Source organism: Solanum stenotomum, chromosome 12, assembly GCF_019186545.1.
Source record: "Solanum stenotomum isolate F172 chromosome 12, ASM1918654v1, whole genome shotgun sequence".
Taxonomy (NCBI): Eukaryota; Viridiplantae; Streptophyta; class Magnoliopsida; order Solanales; family Solanaceae; genus Solanum; species Solanum stenotomum.
In genome coordinates this window covers 47741457-47765166 of record NC_064293.1, presented here as the reverse complement: position 1 = coordinate 47765166, position 23710 = coordinate 47741457, and the positions used below count along the sequence as shown (strand labels likewise).

The 23710-nt window shown below is 33.3% G+C and overlaps 3 protein-coding genes and 1 pseudogene across 3 annotated transcripts; 3 read left to right on the top strand and 1 right to left on the bottom strand.

Moving 5' to 3' along the window:
- Positions 1 to 59: 59 nt before the first annotated feature.
- LOC125847483 (pentatricopeptide repeat-containing protein At5g01110-like) lies at positions 60 to 5043 on the top strand (annotated as a pseudogene).
- A 3862-nt stretch (positions 5044 to 8905) lies between these two features.
- LOC125848780 (casparian strip membrane protein 3-like) lies at positions 8906 to 9791 on the top strand. The gene is made up of 2 exons (XM_049528716.1): positions 8906 to 9173; positions 9437 to 9791. Exons 1-2 carry the CDS (start codon positions 8965 to 8967, stop codon positions 9774 to 9776), a joined length of 549 nt encoding a protein of 182 aa, XP_049384673.1. The 5' UTR covers positions 8906 to 8964; the 3' UTR covers positions 9777 to 9791.
- A 271-nt stretch (positions 9792 to 10062) lies between these two features.
- Positions 10063 to 11986, bottom strand: LOC125848774 (pentatricopeptide repeat-containing protein At5g15300). Its single transcript, XM_049528705.1, has one exon. The coding sequence runs from the start codon at positions 11978 to 11980 to the stop codon at positions 10361 to 10363; it is 1620 nt and encodes a 539-aa protein (XP_049384662.1). The 5' UTR covers positions 11981 to 11986; the 3' UTR covers positions 10063 to 10360.
- Positions 11987 to 20479: 8493 nt separating this feature from the next.
- LOC125848777 (NAC domain-containing protein 92-like) lies at positions 20480 to 21864 on the top strand. Its single transcript, XM_049528711.1, has 3 exons — positions 20480 to 20895; positions 20987 to 21264; positions 21355 to 21864. The coding sequence occupies exons 1-3, from the start codon at positions 20709 to 20711 to the stop codon at positions 21859 to 21861; spliced, it is 972 nt and encodes a 323-aa protein (XP_049384668.1). The 5' UTR covers positions 20480 to 20708; the 3' UTR covers positions 21862 to 21864.
- Positions 21865 to 23710: the final 1846 nt, after the last annotated feature.

The following is a 23710-nucleotide window of genomic DNA, read 5'->3' as shown; positions in this document are numbered from 1 at the left end:
TTTTTTTTTTAATTATTTTACAAGAAAATAGGAGGCAAGTCATAAAAAGAAAGTAAAAAATGTGCAAATCACAAAAGAGGACAAACGTGAGGGTTTAAAATACAATGAACTCAAAAGTTTGTATCTAGTCTTGCAGTTGAAGGACTTGGATGCCGTTAACCTTTTGTAGTAGTTCTAATTTTCAAGAATACATAACAAGCTATTTCTTGCCAATATAAATATTTCAAAACTTTTTAATGCCAATTTCATTTTTTTTTTAAATGTTAGTTAATGTCAATTTAGTCTATAAGTTGTTATGGTGTGCCAATTTTTCAAAAGGCTGTGGAGAGGCCCATTAAAAATTTTGTAAGAAAAACCCATAAATGAAAAAAGAGGGTCGAAATCATTGATACTATATCTAGTCTACTAAGTATTTTCTTTATTTCTTGTAGTAGGTGTGATCAATGCGATTAATAAATATGGTATCACTGAATTTGACTCTATAAAAGACACTTTTTGGACATCATATCAAAGCAGCGAACTGTTTACCTTTATCGTTGGCTTTATTTATTCCATTCCAAACAATATTTATTTTAAAGTCGGACTCTGATATGAATGTAGGTCTGATGAGGCAACTTTTTCATATCTTTAACTTGCTTAATCATGGAAAAAAGTATTTTTACACCAAAAATTAGAGGATGATATATAATCCTATTTTAAATAATTCAATGTAAATAAATATTTATCCCTTTAATTAATTATTTTGCAAAAATCAAACAAGAAAAGGTAAACATTCTCTCTTCTTTTATTTCCCCTACTATTATTTGTTTCCTTTTTTTTTTAATTGTGCGCAAGGCATCAGTTTTTTTTTTTTCCCTTTCGTTCTTCCTTATTTGCTATTACTATTATTTATTAATCCAATTGAGTATTTTTTGCTTTAATTAATTCCTAATTTTTTTAATAAAAAACATCTTTCTCCGAATCCTAAACCGCCTCTGTTAATATTAATATAGTTCCAGACTTTGGCAGTCCCAAAAAAACAATTTTCCATGGAAGCAGCAGGACGCATATGTCTTCCCAAATCCACCACAGTAACTTGTGCTTCACTTGTAAACACGACTCACTTAGAAAATTCCCCAAAATCGCCCATTTCTGAACCACAACACTTTGCTAATGGCTCTTCAACTCCACCATCTGATGACACATTTTTAGTCCAGAAAATCTTGTGGAACCTTAAACAAGGTAAGCCAATAACCAATTCTTTACATGGTTTAAATACGTCTACTTTTCTTGAAGTTCTTGATAATTGTCGTGATAATTTGCATTTAGCACAGACATTCATTAACTTGGTTTCTGTAAATTGTCCTAATTTCAAACATTGCTCGAGGTCATTGAGTGCTACTGTACATGTGTTGATTAGGTCTAAGAGGGTAGCTGATGCACAGGGTTTTATCTTAAGGATGATTAGAAGAAGTGAGGTTTCAAGAATTGAGATTGTGGAATCTTTGGTGTCAACTTATGGGGTATGCGGGTCTAATCCATATGCTTTTGATTTGCTGATTAGGACTTATGTACAAGCTAGGAAGATTAGGGAGGCTGTAGAAGTATTTAGGTTGTTGCAAAGGAGGAATCTTTGTGTTCCGATAAATGCGTGTAATGGTCTTCTAGGAGGGCTTGTGAAGATTGGTTGGGTTGACTTGGCATGGGAAGTGTATGGTGAGATGACAGGGAGTAGCATTCAGCCAAATGTGTATACCCTCAATATAATGGTGAATGCTTTGTGTAAAGATGGGAAAATTGAATGCGTGAATCCGTTTATTGAAGAAATGGAAAAGAAGGGATTTTTTCCGCATATTGTGACTTACAATACTTTGATAAATGCATATTGTCACGAGGGGCTTCTTGAAGAAGCCTATGAAGTGATAAACATTATGAAAGCTACGGGGTTAAGACCTTGTCTTTGAACTTATAATTCTATTCTCAATGGTTTGTGTAAGAATGGACAATACGGGAGAGCAAGGGAACTTTTGGTTGAGATGGAAGAGAGTGGACTGGCCCCTGATACTGCTAGTTATAATGCATTGCTTGCTGAGTGCTGTAAAACAGGTAATGTGCTGGAAGCAGAATCTGTTTTCAAAGAAATGTCGTGTCGAGCTATCATCCCTGATTTGGTTAGTTATAGTTCTCTTATTGGATTGTTTTCAAGAACTGGTCGTCTCGACCGCTCATTGGCATACTATCAGCATATGAAACACAAGGGTCTTAAACCAGATAATGTAGTCTACACAATTCTCATTGGTGGGTTTTGTAGAAATGGTTCTATGAAGGAGGCTATGAAGATGCGTGATGAAATGCTGAAGCAGAGTTTAGTTATGGATGTGGTGACTTACAATACTATATTGAATGGGTTATGCAAAGGAAAGATGCTTCATGAAGCTGATGAGCTTTTCAATGAGATGTTGGAAAGAGATGTAAATCCTGATTTTTACACTTTAACCACGCTTATCAATGGATATTGCAAGTGTGGTAACATGGACAAACCACAGACCCTGTTTGAAGCCATGCTACTGAGAAACCTCAAGCCTGATGTTGTGACGTATAACAGCTTGATTGATGGATTTTGTAAGGTTGGTGATATGGAAAAAGCTTTCAGTTTAAGGGATGAGATGATCTCTGTAAACATTTCTCCTAATTATATTACTTATAGTATTCTCATAATTGGCTTTTGTAATAAGGGTCGTGCATCTGATGCATTAAGACTGTGGGATGATATGATTATCCTAGGTATCAAACCTACTATTGTGACTTGCAACTCTATTATCAAGGGATATTGCAAGTCTGGTGATGCTTCAAGGGCAGCTAAGTTTCGGAACAAGATGCAGTCCCAAGGATTATTTCCTGATTCAATTACGTACAATACTCTTCTTGATGGGTTTATAAGAGAGGAGAATATGGATAAAGCCTTAGATTTGGTTAATGAAATGGGAAATCAAGGTCTGTCACCTGATGTTATAAGCTATAATACCATACTGGATGGTTTCTGCAAATTTGGTAGAATGCAGGAAGCCAACATGCTGTATAGGAAAATGGTTGAGAGGGGTATTAACCCGGACAGATCCACATATACATCATTGATAAATGGACATGTCTCTCAGGATAACTTGAAGGAGGCTTTTCATTTCCGTGATGAAATGCTGCAGAGGGGTTTCATTCCTGATGACAAATTTTAACTTCCTTGTTGTTTGAGCCAACTGAAGTTTATGACCATCAATTTCTACCATTTCACGAGTTCTGCTTTTTGCAGTTTCAGTGGGTATGCCCTCTTCTAAATTTGATATTTTGACACTAGGGAATTGTTAGCTAATGTGAAATATGCTTTGAGGAGAAGTATGGAGAAATCACTTGCTGGAGCAGATACTTATGGGTGCTCAACTGGACATTTGCTCTCTAACTACTCCCTCTGTCCCATTTTATGTGGCACCATTTCCTTTTTGGTCAGTCCCAAAAAGAATGTACAGTTCCTTATATGGTAAGTATTTAAAGGTACAATTCCTCTTTCATCTTTGTTGGTCCCACTTAATCTTAAAATAATACTCCAATACATTTATGAGGAGAGAGAAAAGTGAGTCTACTTTTTAAAAGGGCAATTTGGTAAACATTTCAAAGTCTTCATTTATGTCTTAAACTCCGTGCCGGGTCAAATGTTGCCACATAAAATGGGACGGAGGGAGTATGTATTAGTAAGATATTATCCTTGACACAGAGCGGTGCTTCATTTTCAGACCCCCCATTTGTTACCATCTGTCTTGCTTGATTGGTTAAAGAGAGAACTAGTGAGGGCCGGAATGGAATATCATATGTAGTGTTGAATCCAATCTGAAGCTCTTTCGAACAAGAGAGGAACGAGTGACCACAAGCTCCACTTAAGCGCAGTGCTAGGCGAGGTGTGGAACCCTACCATCTATTCTCTATGCATCTCAATTGCTTCACACCTCTGCTTGGAAACCTCCATACAACGCCCCTTGTTTCGTTCTTGCCCTATTCTATTACCAGACATAATTGGGAGAAGCTCATTCGAAACTAGAGCTAGAAATGCTTGATTTCGTTTCGTTCCTGCTCTCTAAGGAACTGGCTGTTAGTGAGACATTATCCAGACACAGAGTGGTGCTGCATTTTCAGAAATGTGCTTTTGGCTGTGGTGGCAAACTTAAGAGGGCCTTTTTGATAGAGCTGTGATTAAGATTGAATATGCAGAAGTTCCTCTTTCATCTGCGAGTTTGATAGTTCACCCTGTGGACTCACAATTTGTCAAAGAGCATAGTATGTACTAAGTTTTGACCTTAGATTCTTGGTTTCCCTCTTGTTGCCACTTCCTGGTGATGTTATTGTCATTTTAGATATCAAATATATTATGGACACTACAAATCAATATATTGCCCACATAGGTTACAACTTTTGCAAACAATACATAGTGTTACAACTAGCCAATGACTCTCTTATATTGGATTTTGTGTATGGTATGGTGTCTAAACCTATGTTGCTTGGAATCTTCAAAAATGTCATTGCGTGCATATGGGTTCCTCCAAAATTAGTGCATTTTTTGAGGATCCGACAGGGGTGCAACAATATTTTTGGATTGTTCGAGCAACATAGGTCCAAACCATGTTAGGACAATATTCTTGTGTTGCATTGTTGAAGGGGGTAGTTTCCATGGTTTCTGTGAGGTTTCCCTATCGTTATGTAATGGTATTAAAATGCTTTACTCAGTGACATACTATTTTTTTCTTTTTATTGTTGTTTCCTTGTGCTTCCAAGTTATGTTGTCTTTGTGGAAAGCTGAAAATTTAAACTAAATGCTTTTGCTTCAGGGGCGATGATGGTGTGACAAGTGAATCAGAAAAGTTATCCATGTCTGTCTGTTGTCTGCTGTGAACTTTGACTTCCAAGGTATGTTGATGACACATGGGCTGGGCTGCCGTTACTTTCTCCTGATTTGCTGGTTGATCGTTCTGTTCATGATTACATATTTCATCAGTGAACATGAAATGCTAGTAGTAGTTCTCAGAAGTGAAGAAGACAATATTTCAGATAGCTAGTAATAAAAGCCCTGGACCAGATGGATTTGGAAGTGGATTTTATAAATCAGCTTGGCCTATTGTGGGAGAAGATGTTACAAATGCAGTGCTAGAATTTTTCCAGAACAACAAGATTCCGAGGTAGATTAACTCAACTAGTATTGCATTTATTCCCAAGATTGATAAGCCTGAATTTGTATCTCTTGTTGTAATGTCATTTACAAGTGGATATCAAAATTAATTTGTAATAGGCTGAAATCAGCTATTAGTCTTATAGTAGCAGAGAACCAATCGGCTTTTGTCCAAGGAAGATCAATGATGCATACTGTACTCATTTGCCATGATATCTTGAGACATTAAAATTGGAAGAACGCATCTCTTAGATGTCTTATGAAGATAGACTTGAAGAAAGCATATGATATGGTTAACTGGGAATTCCTGGAGGAAGTACTTATTCATTTTGGGTTTCCTGGACAGTTTGTGAAGTGGATTATGTTGGGAGTAACAATCACCATGTTCTCAGTCAAAGTAAATGGGGAAGCCATGGGTTTTTTGCAGGTAGAAGAGGATTGAGGCAAGGAGATCCAGTATCTCCTTTGTTATTTGTACTTGTGATGGAATACCTGTCTAGAACACTACATACAATGAGTCAATTGCCAGACTTCAAGTACCACCCAATGTGCAAGAAACTGAAACTTACACACCTTATATTTGCTGATGATCTGATGATTTTTTGCAAAGGAAATGTGGACTCAGTGAATAGAGTGATGGAAGCATTAACTCACTTCAATGTTGCTACTGGTTTGGGGGCCAACTTGGAGAAATCTAATGTGTACCTAGCTGGGGTAGATGAGAGTGTCAGAATTCAAATCCTAGCCAGAACTGGATTTTCAGAGGGTGTGTTTCCAATTAAATACCTAGGACTTCCCTTGTCACCTAAGAAATGGAAGAAGATTGAGTGTTGGTCCCTGATAGACAAGATTACTCACAGAATAAAAGTAACATACTCTAAACAACTTTCATATGCAGGGAGATTGCAAGTGATTAATGCAGTACTGTTCTCAATTCATAGTTTTTGGGGAGCAGTATTCATCCTTCCCCAGAGTATTCTCAAGACAGTGGATCAGATATGCAGAGATTTCCTATGGGGAAGCCGTGCTAATAAGAAGAAGGTAGCATTGGTTGCATGGGATAAAATGTGTCTTCCAAAAATACAAAGTGGTTTGAATATTAAAGGTTGTAGCAATTGGAATAAGGCATATGTGGGCCAATTATTGTGGCAAATTATAGTTAACAAAGAGTCATTGTGGGTTAAATGGGTTCACAGCATATATATGAAGAATGACACTTCAATATGGACTCATAAAACTCCTATTGACTGTAGCTGATATTGGAGGAAAATTAATGCACTCAAAAAGCACATGCAGGGCTGGTACAATCATAGAAGATATATGCTGACTCAAACTGGTAAGTATTCTATTACCAAGAGCTATCAAGCACTCATGGGTCCTAAGCCTAGATGGAATATTGCTGAACTAATCTGGACGTTAATGGCTATACCAAAGCATAGATTCATGACATGGTTAGCAGTTCAAGGAAGATTACTCACACAGGAAAGAAAGTTGAGACTGCAGATTCAGGTGGAGGATACTGCATGTTGTTTATGTGAGGAAAAAGTAATGGAGACTAATGTTCATCTCTTTGAAGATTGCAAATGGACATCAGCTGTGTGGCAAGCTATGCACCAATGGACAGAAGTACCAGTGCATAATATTGGTATTGTACAGGTCCTGGAAAACATAAAAGGGAATCGTTGGAAGCAATTCAAAAAAGAGATCATGGCAGCTATCTGCGGAGCAATCATATACCACACTTGGCGTGCTAGGAATTGGAGGAGATTTAGAGACATATGTGTACATACGGAAGAGGCAGTAACACATATAAAGAAGGAAATCAGTGAAAGATTACACTTACTTAGTAGTTCTAAGAGAGCAAATAAATGTAGACACTTTATTCAACATTTGTTATGTAACTAGGTATTTTCTTTTGTTAGAAGCCTATTCTTTGTTTAAGAAATAGGTGCTCTTTTATTTGTATTTGTTCTTTGGTGGTTATGGTAATATTTTACAGTTGTTACCAAAAAAGAAAAAAGTGTATCAAAGCTCTAGTTGCTCTTGTGTTATCAAACTAAATGAGCTTCCAAGTCCTACTCAATTGACCATAAAACTACAACCCTTGACTATATCTATGTCGGGGGCATTTCGGAGAAGTGATCATGAAATGATCAGACTTCAAGATCTGTTCCATAGATAGATTGAGGACATTAGCTTTGCCTGAGTTAGAAACCCCAGGTTACAGATGTTGGGACAACTTTTCTCTCATTGAGTTACAGTGGGGAATTATGCAATATATGGATAGATGAAGACAAAGAGTTAATTATGCAATTAATTTTTGGGTAAAATAGGGTGGCAAAAGGTGGTCGCAGATTCAATCCCCACACCATGCAAAGGGAAGCCCGTATTTAAGTGGAGAAGGATAGAGGGGTGGGTCCATTATCCACCGAGTTTAAAAGGTTGTGATTGGTCCGAAGGGCATGTCACACATGGATTTCTCGGTAATCATTTTTTGGGTTACTGCATCCATTTTATTTATATTTTTGGTTCAGTGCTAAGACCTTTCATGTGTCAATATGCTATTACAATGAATGTCTCTTAAAATGGTCATTTTTTTTAATCGAGTTCTTTTTAAATTCTGTGTCATTTCTTTTTTACTAAGTATTATTTGTATTTCAATTTGTTCCTTGCTTTTTAATATTTTTTTAAAATTATTTTACAAGAACATAGGATGCAAATCATAAAAAGAAAGTAAAAAAAAGTGGAAATCACAAAAGAGGACATACGTGGGGGTTCAAAATACAGTGGACTCAGATTGTATCTAGTCTAGCAGTTGAAGGACTTCGATGGCTGTTAACCTGTTGTAGCCAATGTAGCTTTGACATGATAACAGTTTCATGAGTATTTACTTAATTTGTTTACCAAATTAGATGTAGGTACAATCTCACTTCAAGTCCTTTGCAAGTTTAGCACTTAACGTATTTTGACTATTGAACACATAGTCAAAAGCTCTTATGACTATTTCTGGTTACCTTTCTTTAAAAATTTAAATACGATGCTACATTATATTGTCACACGGAAATTGACTCTTTTCTTGGTGCTTATTCATCTGCTAATATACCCAATGCTTTTTCTCCTAATTATTCAATATGCTCTCCTACACTACTGAATTAAAATGTAAAACTATTAGCACCCAAAAGTGTTGCTTAGTAGTCAATGACGTAGATTGAGCACCATAACATCTCAAGTTCAATTCCTGGAAAAAAACACTAGGTGATTTCTTCGTTCTCGCTTACCTATCTTAATTTTCCCAATATCTAGGAAAACATAAATGCAAGCAAGAGGAGTTGATGAAGTTAATTTAGTATTATCCATTGATTTCATAAAGTGGACAAGTATTGTTGAACGGAGGGAGTAATAATTAACACCTTAATAGTTGCAACTCTGCTCTTTATTAATGCTTATTTCAAGTGCCAAAACCATGGAATTAAAAAAAAATGTTTAAAAAGACCTAGCATATTGGCTTTAACTTAATTAATAACAGTAATGTATAGTTACCTACCAATGGGACGAATTAAATAAGTAGGATTTTCAAAACCAACCATTCCACTTATTGACTTACGTTATGCTTTATAGTGGATTCTTGATTGTACAGTTTGAAATTAACAGAATTATTTCCTAGTATAAATAGCATGTTAGTATTGCTCTAAGTGTACCACAACAAAAGTTCATAAAAACATCGAAATTAATTCGAAACTGTTGAAGAGTATATAGCAAAGTAATAAATCAAGGAGAAAATGGGTGGCAGTGAAGCTGGAGATGATTCAAAAGATTCAAAGCCAAAGGGGAACAGAGGAATTTCTTTTCTTGATTTTATTATGAGAATTGTTGCCATTTTAGGTACCTTAGGAAGTGCAATTGCCATGGGAACAACTAATGAGACCCTTCCCTCCTTCGAACAGTTCATTAGGTTTAAGGCTGAGTACAAGGACCTTCCTACTTTCACGTAAGATAATACACTATAACTACTATTTTTTTGTTTGCGATATAATTCATATACACTGACGGTATAAATATATTACTTATTACTGTACTTTAGCATGTTATAGCAGGTTGTTTGTCTTACTTTTCAGGTAACTAGTTTAACACTTATTAGATGTTATCTATGTTAGTGTAAAGATGGGTGCAGTTTAACCTATGATAGTAAGTAGTATATTAGAATTTTAATTTTTAACCAGGTTACTCATTATTGTTTATGAAAATTCACAGGTTCTTTGTGGTAGCTAATGGCATAGTTAGCGCGTACCTCGCTGTATCTCTTGTCCTATCCATCTTGCACATTGTGATGAGTGGTGCAAGAATAACAAGGGTGGTGTTGATCTTCTTTGATACGGTGATGATGGCATTTTTAACATCTGGAGCATCAGCAGCAGCAGCCATTGTGTATTTGGCACACAAGGGAAATGCTCGTGCTAATTGGATTGCTATTTGCCAGCAGTACAACTCTTTCTGCGATCGTGCATCTGGCTCTTTGGTTGGATCCTTCATTGGAGTTCTTGTGTTTTTGCTGCTCATCATATTGTCTGCTCTGGCCCTTTCAAGAAACTGATTATTGATCACTTCCTGCGCCAAGAAAGGACGCGCGATTTCATCATTTGATATTGTGTTTTATTCCAAGAAATTTTTGAATGATTCTTGTCATTTATTCCTTCAAGATGTTATTAAATCTGTTTGTTTTAGTGATTCTTCCTCTCAATCAATAAAATTGATGTTGTATTTGTTCTGTTATTACTTGACAATTGTCTTCCTGCTGAAAATCAACAAGTACATCAAATTTCTGTATAAAGCTTAGCTATAAATTTTATTTGGACCTGCAACTTACAAGTCCTAAAATACCTGACACAGCCCTAGCCAAATATAAATTAATGTTGTATGCACTAACGAAGACTACAACAAAATGTCTAAATGAGGCATACAATGACCACAAATCCTCAATGAACTGCTGATAGAAACAATCCAAAATGCAATTTGCACGTCTAATGAACTACAGTGGTTTATGATGTGAATAGACGGAAGAGTTGGATCAAAGATGTCGTCTTTGTACCCTCCCACAGAGGATGGACCTTCACGCGTACCAAGTTTGGCATTAAGCTTAGTTGCTCCCTTCTCCGCTTGTGCCTGCTATCTCTATTCTCAAGAGTGTTTACGCTTGGAATCAAAACAAAAATTCTTGAGATCATAATCATCAGCCTCAATTAAAGTACAACCAGGTTCTTTCCAAACCCCATTGTCATCCATCAACTTCCTCACCCTTTCAACACCATCCCATTCATCCCTCGACGCATAGATATTAGACAGCAAGACATAGTCCCCACTGTCTTCCCTTCCCAATTTAAGCAACTGCTCATTAGCATACCTTCCCAGCTCGACATTGGAATGAACTTTACAAGCTCCTAGCAGTGTTCTCCATATAATAACATTAGGTTTAATCTCCATCGTGTTTATGAATTCAAACGCTTCATTCAATAGTCCTGCACGTGCTAGCATATCCACCATACAGCCATAGTGCCTTATGTTTGTCTCAATATTGTAGTCAGTTCTCATCATGCTGAAATATTCTCGGCCATCATCAACTTTACCACCGTGACTACAAGCAACCAATACACCAACAAAAGTAATTTCATTAGGGATATACTTCATTCTCCTCATATCTTCAAAAAGAGAGATACATTCTTCAGAATGACCATGGAAAGCTAATCCTAATATAATTATGTTCCAAGACGACACGTCCTTCTCTCTCATGCCTTGAAACACTTCAAGTGCCTTCCTAATGTTGCCACACCTAGCATACATGTCTACAAGTGCATTACCAAGAAATACGCTTAACTCGCCTGCACCCATATCAATAATTGATCGATGTATCTGCTCGCCAACATCCAAGAATGCTGAATCAGTGCAAGCGGATAAAAGGTGCAACATGGTGACTTCATCAGGGTATTCCCCTGCACCTCTCATCTCTTCGTACATCTTCAAAGCCTTCTCATTTTCTCCACAAAGCACATATCCAGAAATCATGGCATTCCAAGTCACAACATCCCTCTTTGGCACAATATCAAACATCTCCCTCGCATTCTCCATCTTCCCTTGCTTCACATACCCAGTGATCATTACATTCCAAGAAACCAAGTCTTTAACCGGCATATCATCAAAAAGCCTCCTCGCCGCATCCAATTCCCCTCTTCTCGCATATCCAGCCGTCAAAGCAGACCAAGCAACAACGTCCCTCTTAGCAGAACCATCAAAAAGTTGGCCTGCAATTCTTATATCTCCAACATTAGCGTGAAAATATATAAGGGTATTCCTCGCAAATTTATTAGATTCAAACCCATGTTTCACAATTTTCCCATGTACAGTAAGGCCAGAAACAAGCCAAGAAAGCTTGGTATATGCCTTGAGTAGAAACGGAAAAGTATAACTATCCGGACGTATGGAACGTTTTTCCATCTGGGTATAAACGGAAACAGCAAGAGAAGGCCTGTGACTCTGAGCTGAGCCTCTAAGTATGGTGTTCCACATGAAGAGATCTGGTTGAGTAATTTGAGCAAACAGCTTGTGGGCATAGTGAATAGATGCTGAGAGAGTAACAGCAGAAGCATATATGAGCTCCCTGAGAGCAATGCGATTGGAGTTGAAGCCATTGATGATCATCAAAGCATGAATTTGCTTTAGGGATTGAAGATCTTTGCATTTGCTCCATAGTGATGATTGTCGGTGAAGATTTGAACTCCTGCTTGCTATTGTCTTTTTGATCATTTATCTTCCACAGTCCCACTCATAGATGTGCTTCTACGGATTCATCAACTAATATTGGGCCTGGCCTGTTGTTTCTCATGGGCTTTATCTTTATTTTAGGTTCAGATATTCACTACAAGGATCTTTTGCTTGAAGATTGGCCCACTACTCCTGCCATTTCAATTATGAGGAACCTTCACATATAGTCACTCAAAAATAGCTTAATTAATCTCCATAGCTATAGTTTGATAATTACAATTCGTAGCTACATGTTATAGGGAGGAGAGAGGCGAGCAAAACTAGGAGAGAGATGGCAAAGAGTGGGAGAAAGGTGAATTGTATATGTATGTCGGTTAGATAGTTGTATATTATACATATGTATTTGTATATATGGCAAGCGAGATTGGGAGAGGAAGGAGAGAGGCGAGCGATATTGGGAGAGGGAGGAGAGAGGCAAGCGAGAGAGGGCAGAGAGTGGGAGAAAGGTGAATTGTATATGTATATCGGTTAGATAATTGTATATTATACATATGTATTTGTATATTCTGGTGAATTATACATATACAAACGTGGCTAATTATACAAACTCGAAGTCAACCCACGTAATTAATGTATAATGTTAGTCGCGAGTGGTAATTATAGCAAACTATAGCTATGATGAGTAATTCAGTAGTATAAGTTTGTTTAACCGCGTAATTTTCCCTTCAATTATTTGTCTTTTTTAAAAATAAAATAAAATTATTTAAGTATGTTACATAGAATTTGTTTTTCTTGACGATTCTTAGTTCTAATTTATCATATGATATGTTTATAACTACAAGATTTAAGGACATTCTAATGAACATATCCTTAGTTTAAATTACAAAATTCAAAAGTCCTCTTTATTTTTTTAAATTATGAGTTAAGTAAAAATCAGACAAACAAAGTGAAACAAAAGAAATTTTAATTTTATAGTATAATTTGCACCAGTTATGTCGACTTTCTACGTAACAGACTGCCATTGTGCACTTGCCCGGAAATTTCACCATATGTCAATATTTTCTGCAAAACTAACATGATTGCTGATGAGAATTTATTGTACTCCTATTAGAGATTTCTAATAACGACTACGCGTTAGTTGGATGAAGTAACATGGAGTTAGAGTTGAGAAGTTATAAGGAAAAAAATAAATCATTTTTTAATGTTGATAAAATATGTATTTTCTGGAAATGTTTTCTAATAACTAAAACAAAAAATTGGCTTCACCATTAAAAATATATACTCCTATTTTTAAATATCAAATACATTTTTTTCACTCAAGACCCTCCAACGCAAATCGCACCGTCTAATATATCTGTCAATAATGTCTGATAAAAATGGTTAATTATTTGAGCGTGCCTTATTTGTCGAGCAAACATGTATGATTATTGGTTAAACTTACTTTTTCTGATTATTTACCTTTTCTATCGATAATATTTGTAAAATGAAACTATGATCAATTATTTTTTACGAAGAAAAATTGAAGACGCGGATACAAGTTTATTTAGACTTTTGAACAAGGAGTTGCACGAGCACCGTGTTTTCCGTGAGGTCAAAGTAAGTTGTTTTAAAATGTTTCCTGTTTTTAGACTTTTTGGATTGGAAAAGAAAATAGACTTTTTTTGTTCCAGAAGAACTAGTGCATATGTAAAACGAAAAAGGTTCATTTTGTATCAGGTGCAAATAAATTTTTAAACTGCAACGTTTTTTAGGTGTTCGGTGTTCCTTAACAATAAACTTTAATGTTTTTTTGCTTAAGATAAACTCTAATGTTATACACCAGCCTTTCCCTTTTATACTTGTCAACTTTTTTACAAAAAGCAATTTCTGTCTGATATTTGGAGCTTGAATTAGATTTATTATATATTTTAAATAAAAAAAAAATTAGATGTTGGATAATTGTATGAAAAATTTTAACAACACCACACCCCATATATATTTAAAATTCAAAAAATATACTAATAAGTTACAATTTCTTCTCATATTAATATGATGAAAAGATACATGTTAAAATATTGATCAAAGGGAATATACTTTGACTCTTAAAAAAATGATATATTAACCAGAACTAAAAGAAATGAAGAGTATATAACAAATGAAATATCACATAAATTCATCATAATTTCACTCATAGGCTATTAATTTAAGGTGATCGATTAGAGTCTTTTACATGGTAGAGTGATTTATTTTTCCTATTTCTTTTCTCGTTTCCTCTACCCTAGGTAATTAAAACATATTTTTAAGGAAAATAAAAATAAAATATCACAATTAGGATTTTTTTTAAAAAAAAAAATTCCATTGCATGGCCAAGAAATTAACCAAGTTTTGGCATAGTAATGTGTCACAAATATTATATTTCTAAAGGAGAGGACATTAAATTAAAAGCAGATAATTAATTAATAATTATTACAGACGGGCTGATCTGTAGGAAAAGCAAACGAATACATACATAATTACAAGCTCTTTGATTGAATCCAAGCTTCATCTATTCAATGTGAATCAATGCAAGATGAACTTTGATTTTGTCAAATTAATTAAGTTTATGTTACCATATTTAGTCAAATATTACTCCTAATTATTATCTTCAAGCCACCATTTTTATATAGTTGGACGAATTTCCATAGTATTATTTATCAAACGTTGGTATAACTAATTAAATACTTTGGCATAGCTAGTATATATAGCTTAGCCTAGCTACTAAACAAATTAGACAAACGTAATTATCTTTTCTTTTTTCTTCTCTCCTTTTATTTTTCTTTAATAATTTTGGAAAGTAGCTGTGGTTACTTCATAGTATAGGAAACTGCTAAATAGTAGGCTGTGGTTCATGCATACACTGTTTGGACATTATAAGCCCAGCTTGTCGTGCATATGATGCTCATTCTTACCTAACTGAACTAACATTAGTCCCAAATATTGGGACCTCTAAAAATCCTCACTTCTTAATTAATTAATCTTTTATAACAACAATAACATATCCAGCGTAAAAGCAAAGTTTAAGAAGGGTGGATGTACGCAAATCTTATCCCTGATAAAGAGGTTATTTCCAATAGACCTTCAGCTAGTTGAATTTTTAATTAATCTTTAATTTAATTAATTTTCGATCACTTCTTAATTATATTTTAGATAATTAATCAACTAAAAGGCCAGAAATCTGTTTGCGGCATACATGAAATGGAAGTGTCGCTAGCGACAACTGACCAAATTGTAATAATCCAAAAACTTGTACCAATAAATAAAAATATTATATTACATACCAAAAACTTGAAAACAACGAGTTGGGTAGTTTAGAATCATTATAACTAAATTTGGTGTTTATTATATACCGGAAATATTTATGTCGTTTGTTTCAATGTTTTTTTGATTTTATGTATAAGTGATATAGTATTTTATATATTTTAAACCAAAGTTTTGGCATAGTATTGTATCACATGCATGCATTCAATGTGAGATAACAATCTAAATATAAGTGTCCTTGGGTAAAATATATTTTTTTCCAATATTATTTATAAGAAAGGTTCAATGATAATTTTATTCAATTTAAAGTCAAACGGATGTATTAGATTGTAAACCATATATATCATAATTTTAATGTAATTAATCAAAAAAATGAAATAAAAAGTAAATAATTCAAGAATTATTATTAATTTCAACATGATTAGTAATCCCCTTGATACATTATTTAATTATAAAATGAATAATCATCAAATTTGCATATTTTGATTTGTTTAATTTCAAAGGGGCGTTATAATCTTTACTTTTTTTTCTATATAATCTGTTATAATACTATAGATAATAGATTATACTATAGATTTAGGATACTATCGAGATAGCTATGTGGATAAAGATTTTTCTGAAGAAGTCTTAGATAGTAGGACCTCATCATCACTAGTATTAACTAAAGTAATACAGAACTACTATTTATATATAAATAATTTAAGCAATAAATAAAATGAATAAATGAACTCTTTTTTCATTCTGCAATTTTACATGACTCAATACGAGAGATTGACCTACTTCATACTTCTTCCTACAACTAATGTTGGACAACGTACTAGAATATAATATCAAATGAAAAATAAATTAAAATAAAAGAACTAATTGGTACTTACTATATTTATTTAATAGATTAGGATCGTAGCATTGCATTTTGGTTGGTGTTAGGATTAACCAACCACAATCTACCATATCTAGTTCTGAAAATAATTTGTAGCCTTTTCTTTTTCAATTTTCCTTGGGGAATAAAAGTCTTGTCATAGTAGTGATTAAGAATATTATCTTTGTAATCTTTGCGAAATCAGCTCAATGACTTTCAAAATCTTTAAATATATACTCTATCAATTTGTTTAATCATACTATTATTTTCCTATAATCATACAAGTATATTCATATGACTAGTCGTCATAGTTTTGGTCTAAGGGAATAATTCTGTAATAAATTTGTACTAGCTAGGCACCCAAGGGGTGGCTCGGTAGTCAATGAAGTAAATGAGAACCCTAAAGGTCTCAGTTTCTAAATTCAGAGACAAAAAATACTAGGTGATTCTTTCTATCTATCCTAACCTTGATCAACAGAGTTACTGATTCTTTTTCTTGCTTTTCCTAGCCTAGCTACTAGAAGATCAATTTTTGTAAAGTGAAAAAAAGGAAGTTCTTTCTTTCTAATATATCGATGAGGGACAGTACTATCTTTTTAGATGCCTACTAGTTTCATCCAACAGGGAGTGTATCTGTACCATAGCCACTTGATTCAGCTTCAACTTTAAGAAGAATATGACATGCCAAAAGCAAACAAAAGAGGAAAGTTTCTAAATTTAGAAGGACATTTCATTCTTAGCTTTGCCTCTTTTTTGTTTGTTGCTCTTAATTAGTTTAGACGACCTAATCTATACCGATTCTTTGAATTTACTATCCATTCATATAATATCTACACCTCCTCATTCATTTCCATACAATGAACCATATTTCAATCTTTATCCATTACCTAATGTTATACGACTTAATTCCCAAGTATTAATTAATTAAGTACATCTTAATCAACCCCTCAAAAATTGAGATTAATTATATAATTAGTTAACACACCTTGTGCCAAAACTAATTAATATTCAATCCTAAATTTAGTTGAATTGTTATGATCGGAAACGAGAAACATAGAGTTCACCTTCAACTTTTGCTGCTTAGTCTTATCTAATCTAATTAATTAAGTACTTAATTAGTCATCTAAACCTATTTTTTTTTTTTTGTGAGAAGATAATGTTGTTATCGTCAATAATTTGGACATTCTTTGGAATCAAAAGATGACACGTGAGTGTTTCCCCTATTGGCTACTTGTCGGTATGGATGAAACATGGCCCACATTTTTTCCATCTTACCAGAAAGAAAGTCTGTAGTCAAATGTCAAATTTGTGTTATTATTATTAGTTTAACAAATTAAAGTTAGGCTTAGTTTTACGATTTGGAGAAAGGCACCAATAACAAACAATCTCCTAAAATGGAAGGTGTCGTTACGTAGTTTCTCCGTTGGTATTGGTTGCATAGACTTTTTAGATGATATATAATAACATGTCTTCAAATCATACAAAAGTTGAACTAATTCACGAATTAATTGGATGAAAACCGTAACAGGCAGAAGACGCTAAGTGAATAGAAACATGCTCTATATATGATAAAGAGCAATGTATACTTTAGAATTAGGATGTAGAAGTCTAACGTTTATATATTTGTAATTGATTAATTTGATATAGTTTATAATTAGGATGTCAAACCGCCTACGTGCATGAATCAGATGAGAAGAGAAAATATAAATAGTTAGTAATTTTTGCACTCAATATTGTTTTATACATATTTTTAAATGTGTATCGACTTAAATTTTTATATGAGATGATTATACACTTTAATATCACCATCTTAAATTTTTAGATTACCAACTTTAATAAAAAGGGGGGATTACTATATTCACGAAGCTCTCTAATTAGTATCTTATAGGTTAATGATTAACAATTAAAATACACTGTATAGTAGCTAGATGACGAAAGAGGTTGGCTTAAGTGTTTAAGCATTTTTAACTTCAATTTTTACCTTAGAAATTCGAGTCATGTGAGATGATAAGTGAAGGACCAGTGGACCAGTACTTTTGATTATCCATATTAATTGAAGAAAGTTAAAAGAAAGAAAAAGTTCGAGTGGAACTCATTATAAAATGTACTTACACACGATAAAGATAGAATAACAATTATTGTCCTCATTGAAGGTGACTTTACTAGACGAAGAAAAGGACAATTAAGTCCACACATGAACAATTTTTTTCATTCCTAATGAAGCTCCCAAGTGCATAAAATCAATTAAGATTTTGATAATAATAATAGATTTGAAGGAGTGAAAGTCACTTGACTATAAGAAAAAAAAACGAAAAGTCAGAATGGATTGATAGGGAAGCAATTCGGTATGTGGAGGTGGGGGATGGTGCGACCATGGAAGTAGGTCATTTAAGTATTTTAATTCGCACGCTTATGTGATTACGTGAGGAGGATTAGACACTAATTTAGGGATAATTATCTGTTAAGAAGTACTAATTAAGAAACTCTAGCAATGGATAATAAGGAATCTTGAATCTACTGCAGTATATATTGTATTAATTTATACACAAACAGTACTAATGAAACGTGATTACATGTGTGAATGAATATAATTGACGGCTCTCTCCAACTATTGCTCCTTTTATTATATTTTTTGGGTTTCAAATACGCTTTTTACGAACTACTACAATTTGTAGCATTCGGACAAAAGTTCTTGCCAAACCGCACACCAAAAGGAACAGAAAGAGGTGATAAAGGGAAAGAAAAAAAAAATAATCAAACCACTGACTTGAAGATAAAATTAGGGTGTGTTTGGCATGAAAGGAAAATAATTTTCAAATTTTCACATTGATTAGTCAAAATGTTTTAAAAAATATTGTTTGTCAAAAAATTAGTCTTTAAAATCAGGAAAAACAAAACATCATTAGTAGAGTACATTTAAAATAGTTTATAGTACATAGTATTAGGATCGCTTACGACCATGTCAAAAGCTATAGCTGATAGTCAAGGCGATATTTTTTTTCTTAAGTAAGTCCATCAAGCAAGCATTGTGTTCAATCATGACTCTGACCCGGACCACCCCGCCTTTGTGGGCCTTGCCATAGGTAGGATGTTAACATTACCCAACAAATAATAACGTTCAAAGCTCACCATTCCTCCCTACCCCCTTATGCCCACCCCTTTGATCAATCACTCCATATATACGATTGTCGATAATACTTTTACCTACTTATCAAATACCAGAACATGAGTAAAAATCAAAATATTTATTTTTCAAGAAAAGGTTTTTTTTTTCAAATACGACACCGCCCACAAAGACTTTTTAAATTATACTATTATTTTATCTAAGTGTAAATAAAGAGAAAAAGAATCAATGGTAACTGGTAAGAGCATACGTGAGTATTATGAACTATAGGTTTTTGTTGTCATAAAGTAAATAATAAAAGAGTACAAGAGTGTGAGACAGATGTAAGCCATGTGCATGGTACAGCATGATATGATTGAATTTAATGTTTTGGTCTTAAAAGATAAAATTTCCATATGATCAAATATATAGCACAACAAGCTAATTACAGAAAATATTTAAACCTGGTAAAGGACCAAACTATGTTTTGTTTTTCTTTTTACTTTTATGATAATTGATTGGTCTTGTAAAATTTATAGCTGTACCTAAACATGTAGTATAATTAATTGAACCTTTTATGCGACTGTGTGAGCAGTAATATCACAGTTGACATTAATGAACTTTCTTGACAATTTCGTAAAGGAGAACTATTTTGTTTTTATTTATCATAAATCATTTTGTATAGTAATATTTTAATTATTCCATCAAGAAGATAAACTTCGAAATTATTGTGTCATGAGTTTGAAGCAAAATTATAAAGTAGATTTTATTGGTTAAACAAATGACAACTAACTGAACAATTTTCCAATCCGTTTGAATTTCTAATGTTACCTAATAGCATGCACATATGATTACGCCATTTTATCATTTTAATTAATCATTAAAATTGGAGTTGAAATATGAAAGCAGAGAATAGAGATAAGGTGCTGCTTTTGGTCAACTTCACAACGACAGCGACTATTTATTCAATAATATTTCTCGGTTTATTTTTATTTGTCAAATCTTTTTAAAAATAAGTTTTCACAAATCGTTAGCATTAATTACATATATAAATCACTCTTAGCATTAATTACATATTTCTCAAATTGTTTTTTTTTTAATAAAATTTGATAGTAAATATTAATTAATATAGATATTATGATAAAATATTTATGTCAATTATTATTTATGAACGTACAAAATTTAAAGTGAACGAGTAAAAATGAATGGAAGAAATAAATCTAAAGCCAAAAACTGCCGAACTCAAGTTGATTTTAGAAATTATTTGTGTGCTAACAAACTAGTATTTAGAGACCTGGTGTTCCTCCTTAGCTACACTTTAATCTGAATACCAATAATCTTTCTACTATAAACTTTCTTCTTTTCTTCCCTTAGCCCCACTCTCCTTTTGTGCATATTTTTTTCACTTCTTCATATAATAATTGTCCTCTTCAATTGTTTTCAATCATCAAATTAATTGTAAGAATCCAAAAAGGTTCTTCTTCTTTTATTTGTTTATTTATTAGAATTTGTTGAAAATTAAACAAGAAAGTATGGAAAGTGTGTGTGGATTTGGTGGTCAAGAAGAAGAAATGGAATTGCCTCCAGGTTTTCGATTTCATCCGACTGATGAAGAGCTTATTACACACTATTTAGCCCCAAAGGTTCTTGATAGTAGCTTTTGTGCTATAGCTATTGGTGAGGTGGATTTGAACAAAGTTGAACCATGGGATTTGCCATGTAAGTTTTTTTTTGCCCCATAATTGTGTTTTAATTATCTGAATTATATGTTTGATGATTGTGATTTTTTTTTCAAAAAAAAATTGTTCAGGGAAGGCAAAAATGGGTGAAAAAGAATGGTACTTCTTTTGTATGAGGGACAAGAAATATCCAACAGGACAGAGGACAAACAGAGCCACAGAAGCAGGGTATTGGAAGGCAACAGGGAAAGATAAGGAAATATTCAAGTCAAAAACATTTGTTGGTATGAAGAAAACTCTTGTTTTCTACAAAGGAAGAGCACCTAGAGGTGAAAAAACTAATTGGGTCATGCATGAATATAGATTAGATGGAAAATATTCTATTCATAATCTCCCAAAAACTGCCAAGGTATAACTACGCTTCCCTGTTTTGTTTTGTTTTTTTGTGACTCGCGGATTCAGGATTTAATCTCTATGTACTTTTTTTTTTTTTTTGCAGAACGAATGTGTGATTTGTAGAATATTCAAGAAGAATTCAGGAGGGAAAAAGATAGCAATCTCAAATCTCACGAGAAGCGATAGTTTAACAGATAATTCGAGGTCTTCAAATTTGCCACCATTAATGGACATGTCACCATACAACAACAATACTCAGATTACAACAACAGCCAGAAGTAGCGGTGAGACATGTAATTCACATGTGACGTGTTTCTCCGATTCAGTGGAGGATCAAAAACCTCAAACTTATGATCATTATCATGCTCCTCTATCGAGTTCCCCTGTTTCAGTCGATTTCCCTTCAAATGTACCAAACCAATCGATGGCGTACATGGAAAATTTCCAGTATGGAGATTCTGGATTGATCCAAGATAACTCGATAATGAGGCTTTTGATAGATAACAATTATGGGTCAGAATCAAAACAAAGTTTGAGGGGTTACGAAGATCATGACTTCAATATCACTTCAACTGGCCCAGTGGACATCGATTGTCTATGGAATTATTGATATTTGAGAGCTGGATAAACATTTAGTAGGGACTTGAAAAATGCATTAGAAATTAGAATTGAATGTGGGTGTTGGGACAGAGGAATTGTGCTTATAATTATTATTCTCAGATATTGTTTTAGATCATTTGCAGTAGTACTACATATATATCTGTTGTGTATAGATTTGTCTCCACTCGAAATAATACATAAGTTAATTGGTTTGTTAATATGTAAACCATCTATTATGCTAATTTTGTTTTCCATTTTACTTATTTCTACTAATAAAACTTGTAGTTGATTCATAAGGGATAAAAAAGTTTTTATCCACATATGTACTTTTGTTCTATACTAGATCAAAAGCGTCTATATTAGAAAAATATTATTGTGATGCTTTCAAAATCTGAGTTAGTTAGGAGTATTCATATTTTATTACGTATTAGTTAGATAATTTGGTTTGTAATTGCATCATTTGTTGAAGTTTTGGGTTGCACCATCTAACAGTCTTAGCTCATCATCGCATCACTTTACACAGGAGGATTCGTATATGAACTCTTTGTAATTCCAACTGTTAGGCTACCAACCCAATTTTATGACTTATCTACAAATTAATTACAATCTTTTTTTCTGGTAGAAATTCATAAATAGAATTTTTTTACGACTGCTACTTGGAAGTAACCACAATTTTTAAAATTTAATCATTTTTTTATTGCAGAAATAATATTTGAATAAACATATTCGAACTTTTAAAAAGGACAGATTCTCCTTCATCTATTAAAACTCCAGTACAATGGTCTGTAATTAGATATTAGTCGTTTTAGATAATGACCTTTATTTTTATTTATCGATTACACAAAAACCATATTTCAATTTGACATTCTTTTGTTTTTATTATATTATTTATGTCTATATTTAGCATAGGATAAGAAAATTTACGAAAAGAATTTTAATATTTGTGCACTAAGAATGTATAATTTTTATAATTAAACTTCTAAACATAGAAAAGTATGCAACCCATTTGAAATATTATATTCTAATTAGTTACCTAAAAGTACTTAAATAAATATCCTACGATAGTGTGAAAAACACCCGTAAAAATTCAAAATAAATGGCTTTTATCTGAGGAAGAAAAATACAACTTACAGTACTTCTCATTTATTAAATCCTGAATATCTATTTTTCAGGAAAAAAATGACCCAATAGGGACCATATTAGCTCTATTAGATTAGTCGACCCATCATAAGCAAAAAAGTACAAATAAATTAGGAAGATAGGACCAAATTACGAACTCGTGATAGTAATTAACATGATAGCTTTCTTCGTTAATTTCAAGTATATGTAAAATTCTGAATTCAATATACTTGTAAAAATATAAAATTATGAGTTCAGAGAGTAATATTTTAAAGTTTATTACATTTTTTTTTATATATGCTTATGTTTCGGTTCATATATTATCGATCAATCCTTGACAAGGGAGAGGGGACCCTTCTCATACCCTCTCTTACAGGAGCCTAATGGAAAAAAGTCTATGCCCAACGAGGGAAAATTGCGGTAAAAAAATGTCCATTTATTAATGGCTAGCTCATAGATATAGATATTGGATTTAGGTTTTATTTAAAATATTTGGTTCATTCGTACATGTAGCACTAAGCTGTAATTTTTCCGTCACGGACTCCACACGTACAACACGTCACAACTTTTAAGCAGTCTTGATATAATTTTTTTTCATGCTTCAAGTTGTTAAGTACTTAAATCACATTGATTAAACTAGGATATGTATAAAATTAAGAGTCTAGGACCCTAAGCTTGAAAATTCAACTATTTTGTGCTTATAGGCAATAAAAAATTCAAATTCAAATAGGTTTTTTTTT

Excerpts from the sequence above, each read along its gene's own strand:
- LOC125848780 (XM_049528716.1), top strand. The coding sequence starts at position 8,965 with ATGGGTGGCAGTGAAGCTGGAGATGATTCAAAAGATTCAAAGCCAAAG. Across the intron at positions 9,174-9,436 it reads AAGGACCTTCCTACTTTCAC|GTTCTTTGTGGTAGCTAATG; the intron begins GTAAGATAATAC and ends GAAAATTCACAG.
- LOC125848774 (XM_049528705.1), bottom strand. The coding sequence starts at position 11,980 with ATGATCAAAAAGACAATAGCAAGCAGGAGTTCAAATCTTCACCGACAA.
- LOC125848777 (XM_049528711.1), top strand. The coding sequence starts at position 20,709 with ATGGAAAGTGTGTGTGGATTTGGTGGTCAAGAAGAAGAAATGGAATTG. Across the intron at positions 20,896-20,986 it reads TGAACCATGGGATTTGCCAT|GGAAGGCAAAAATGGGTGAA; the intron begins GTAAGTTTTTTT and ends AAAATTGTTCAG. Across the intron at positions 21,265-21,354 it reads ATCTCCCAAAAACTGCCAAG|AACGAATGTGTGATTTGTAG; the intron begins GTATAACTACGC and ends TTTTTTTTGCAG.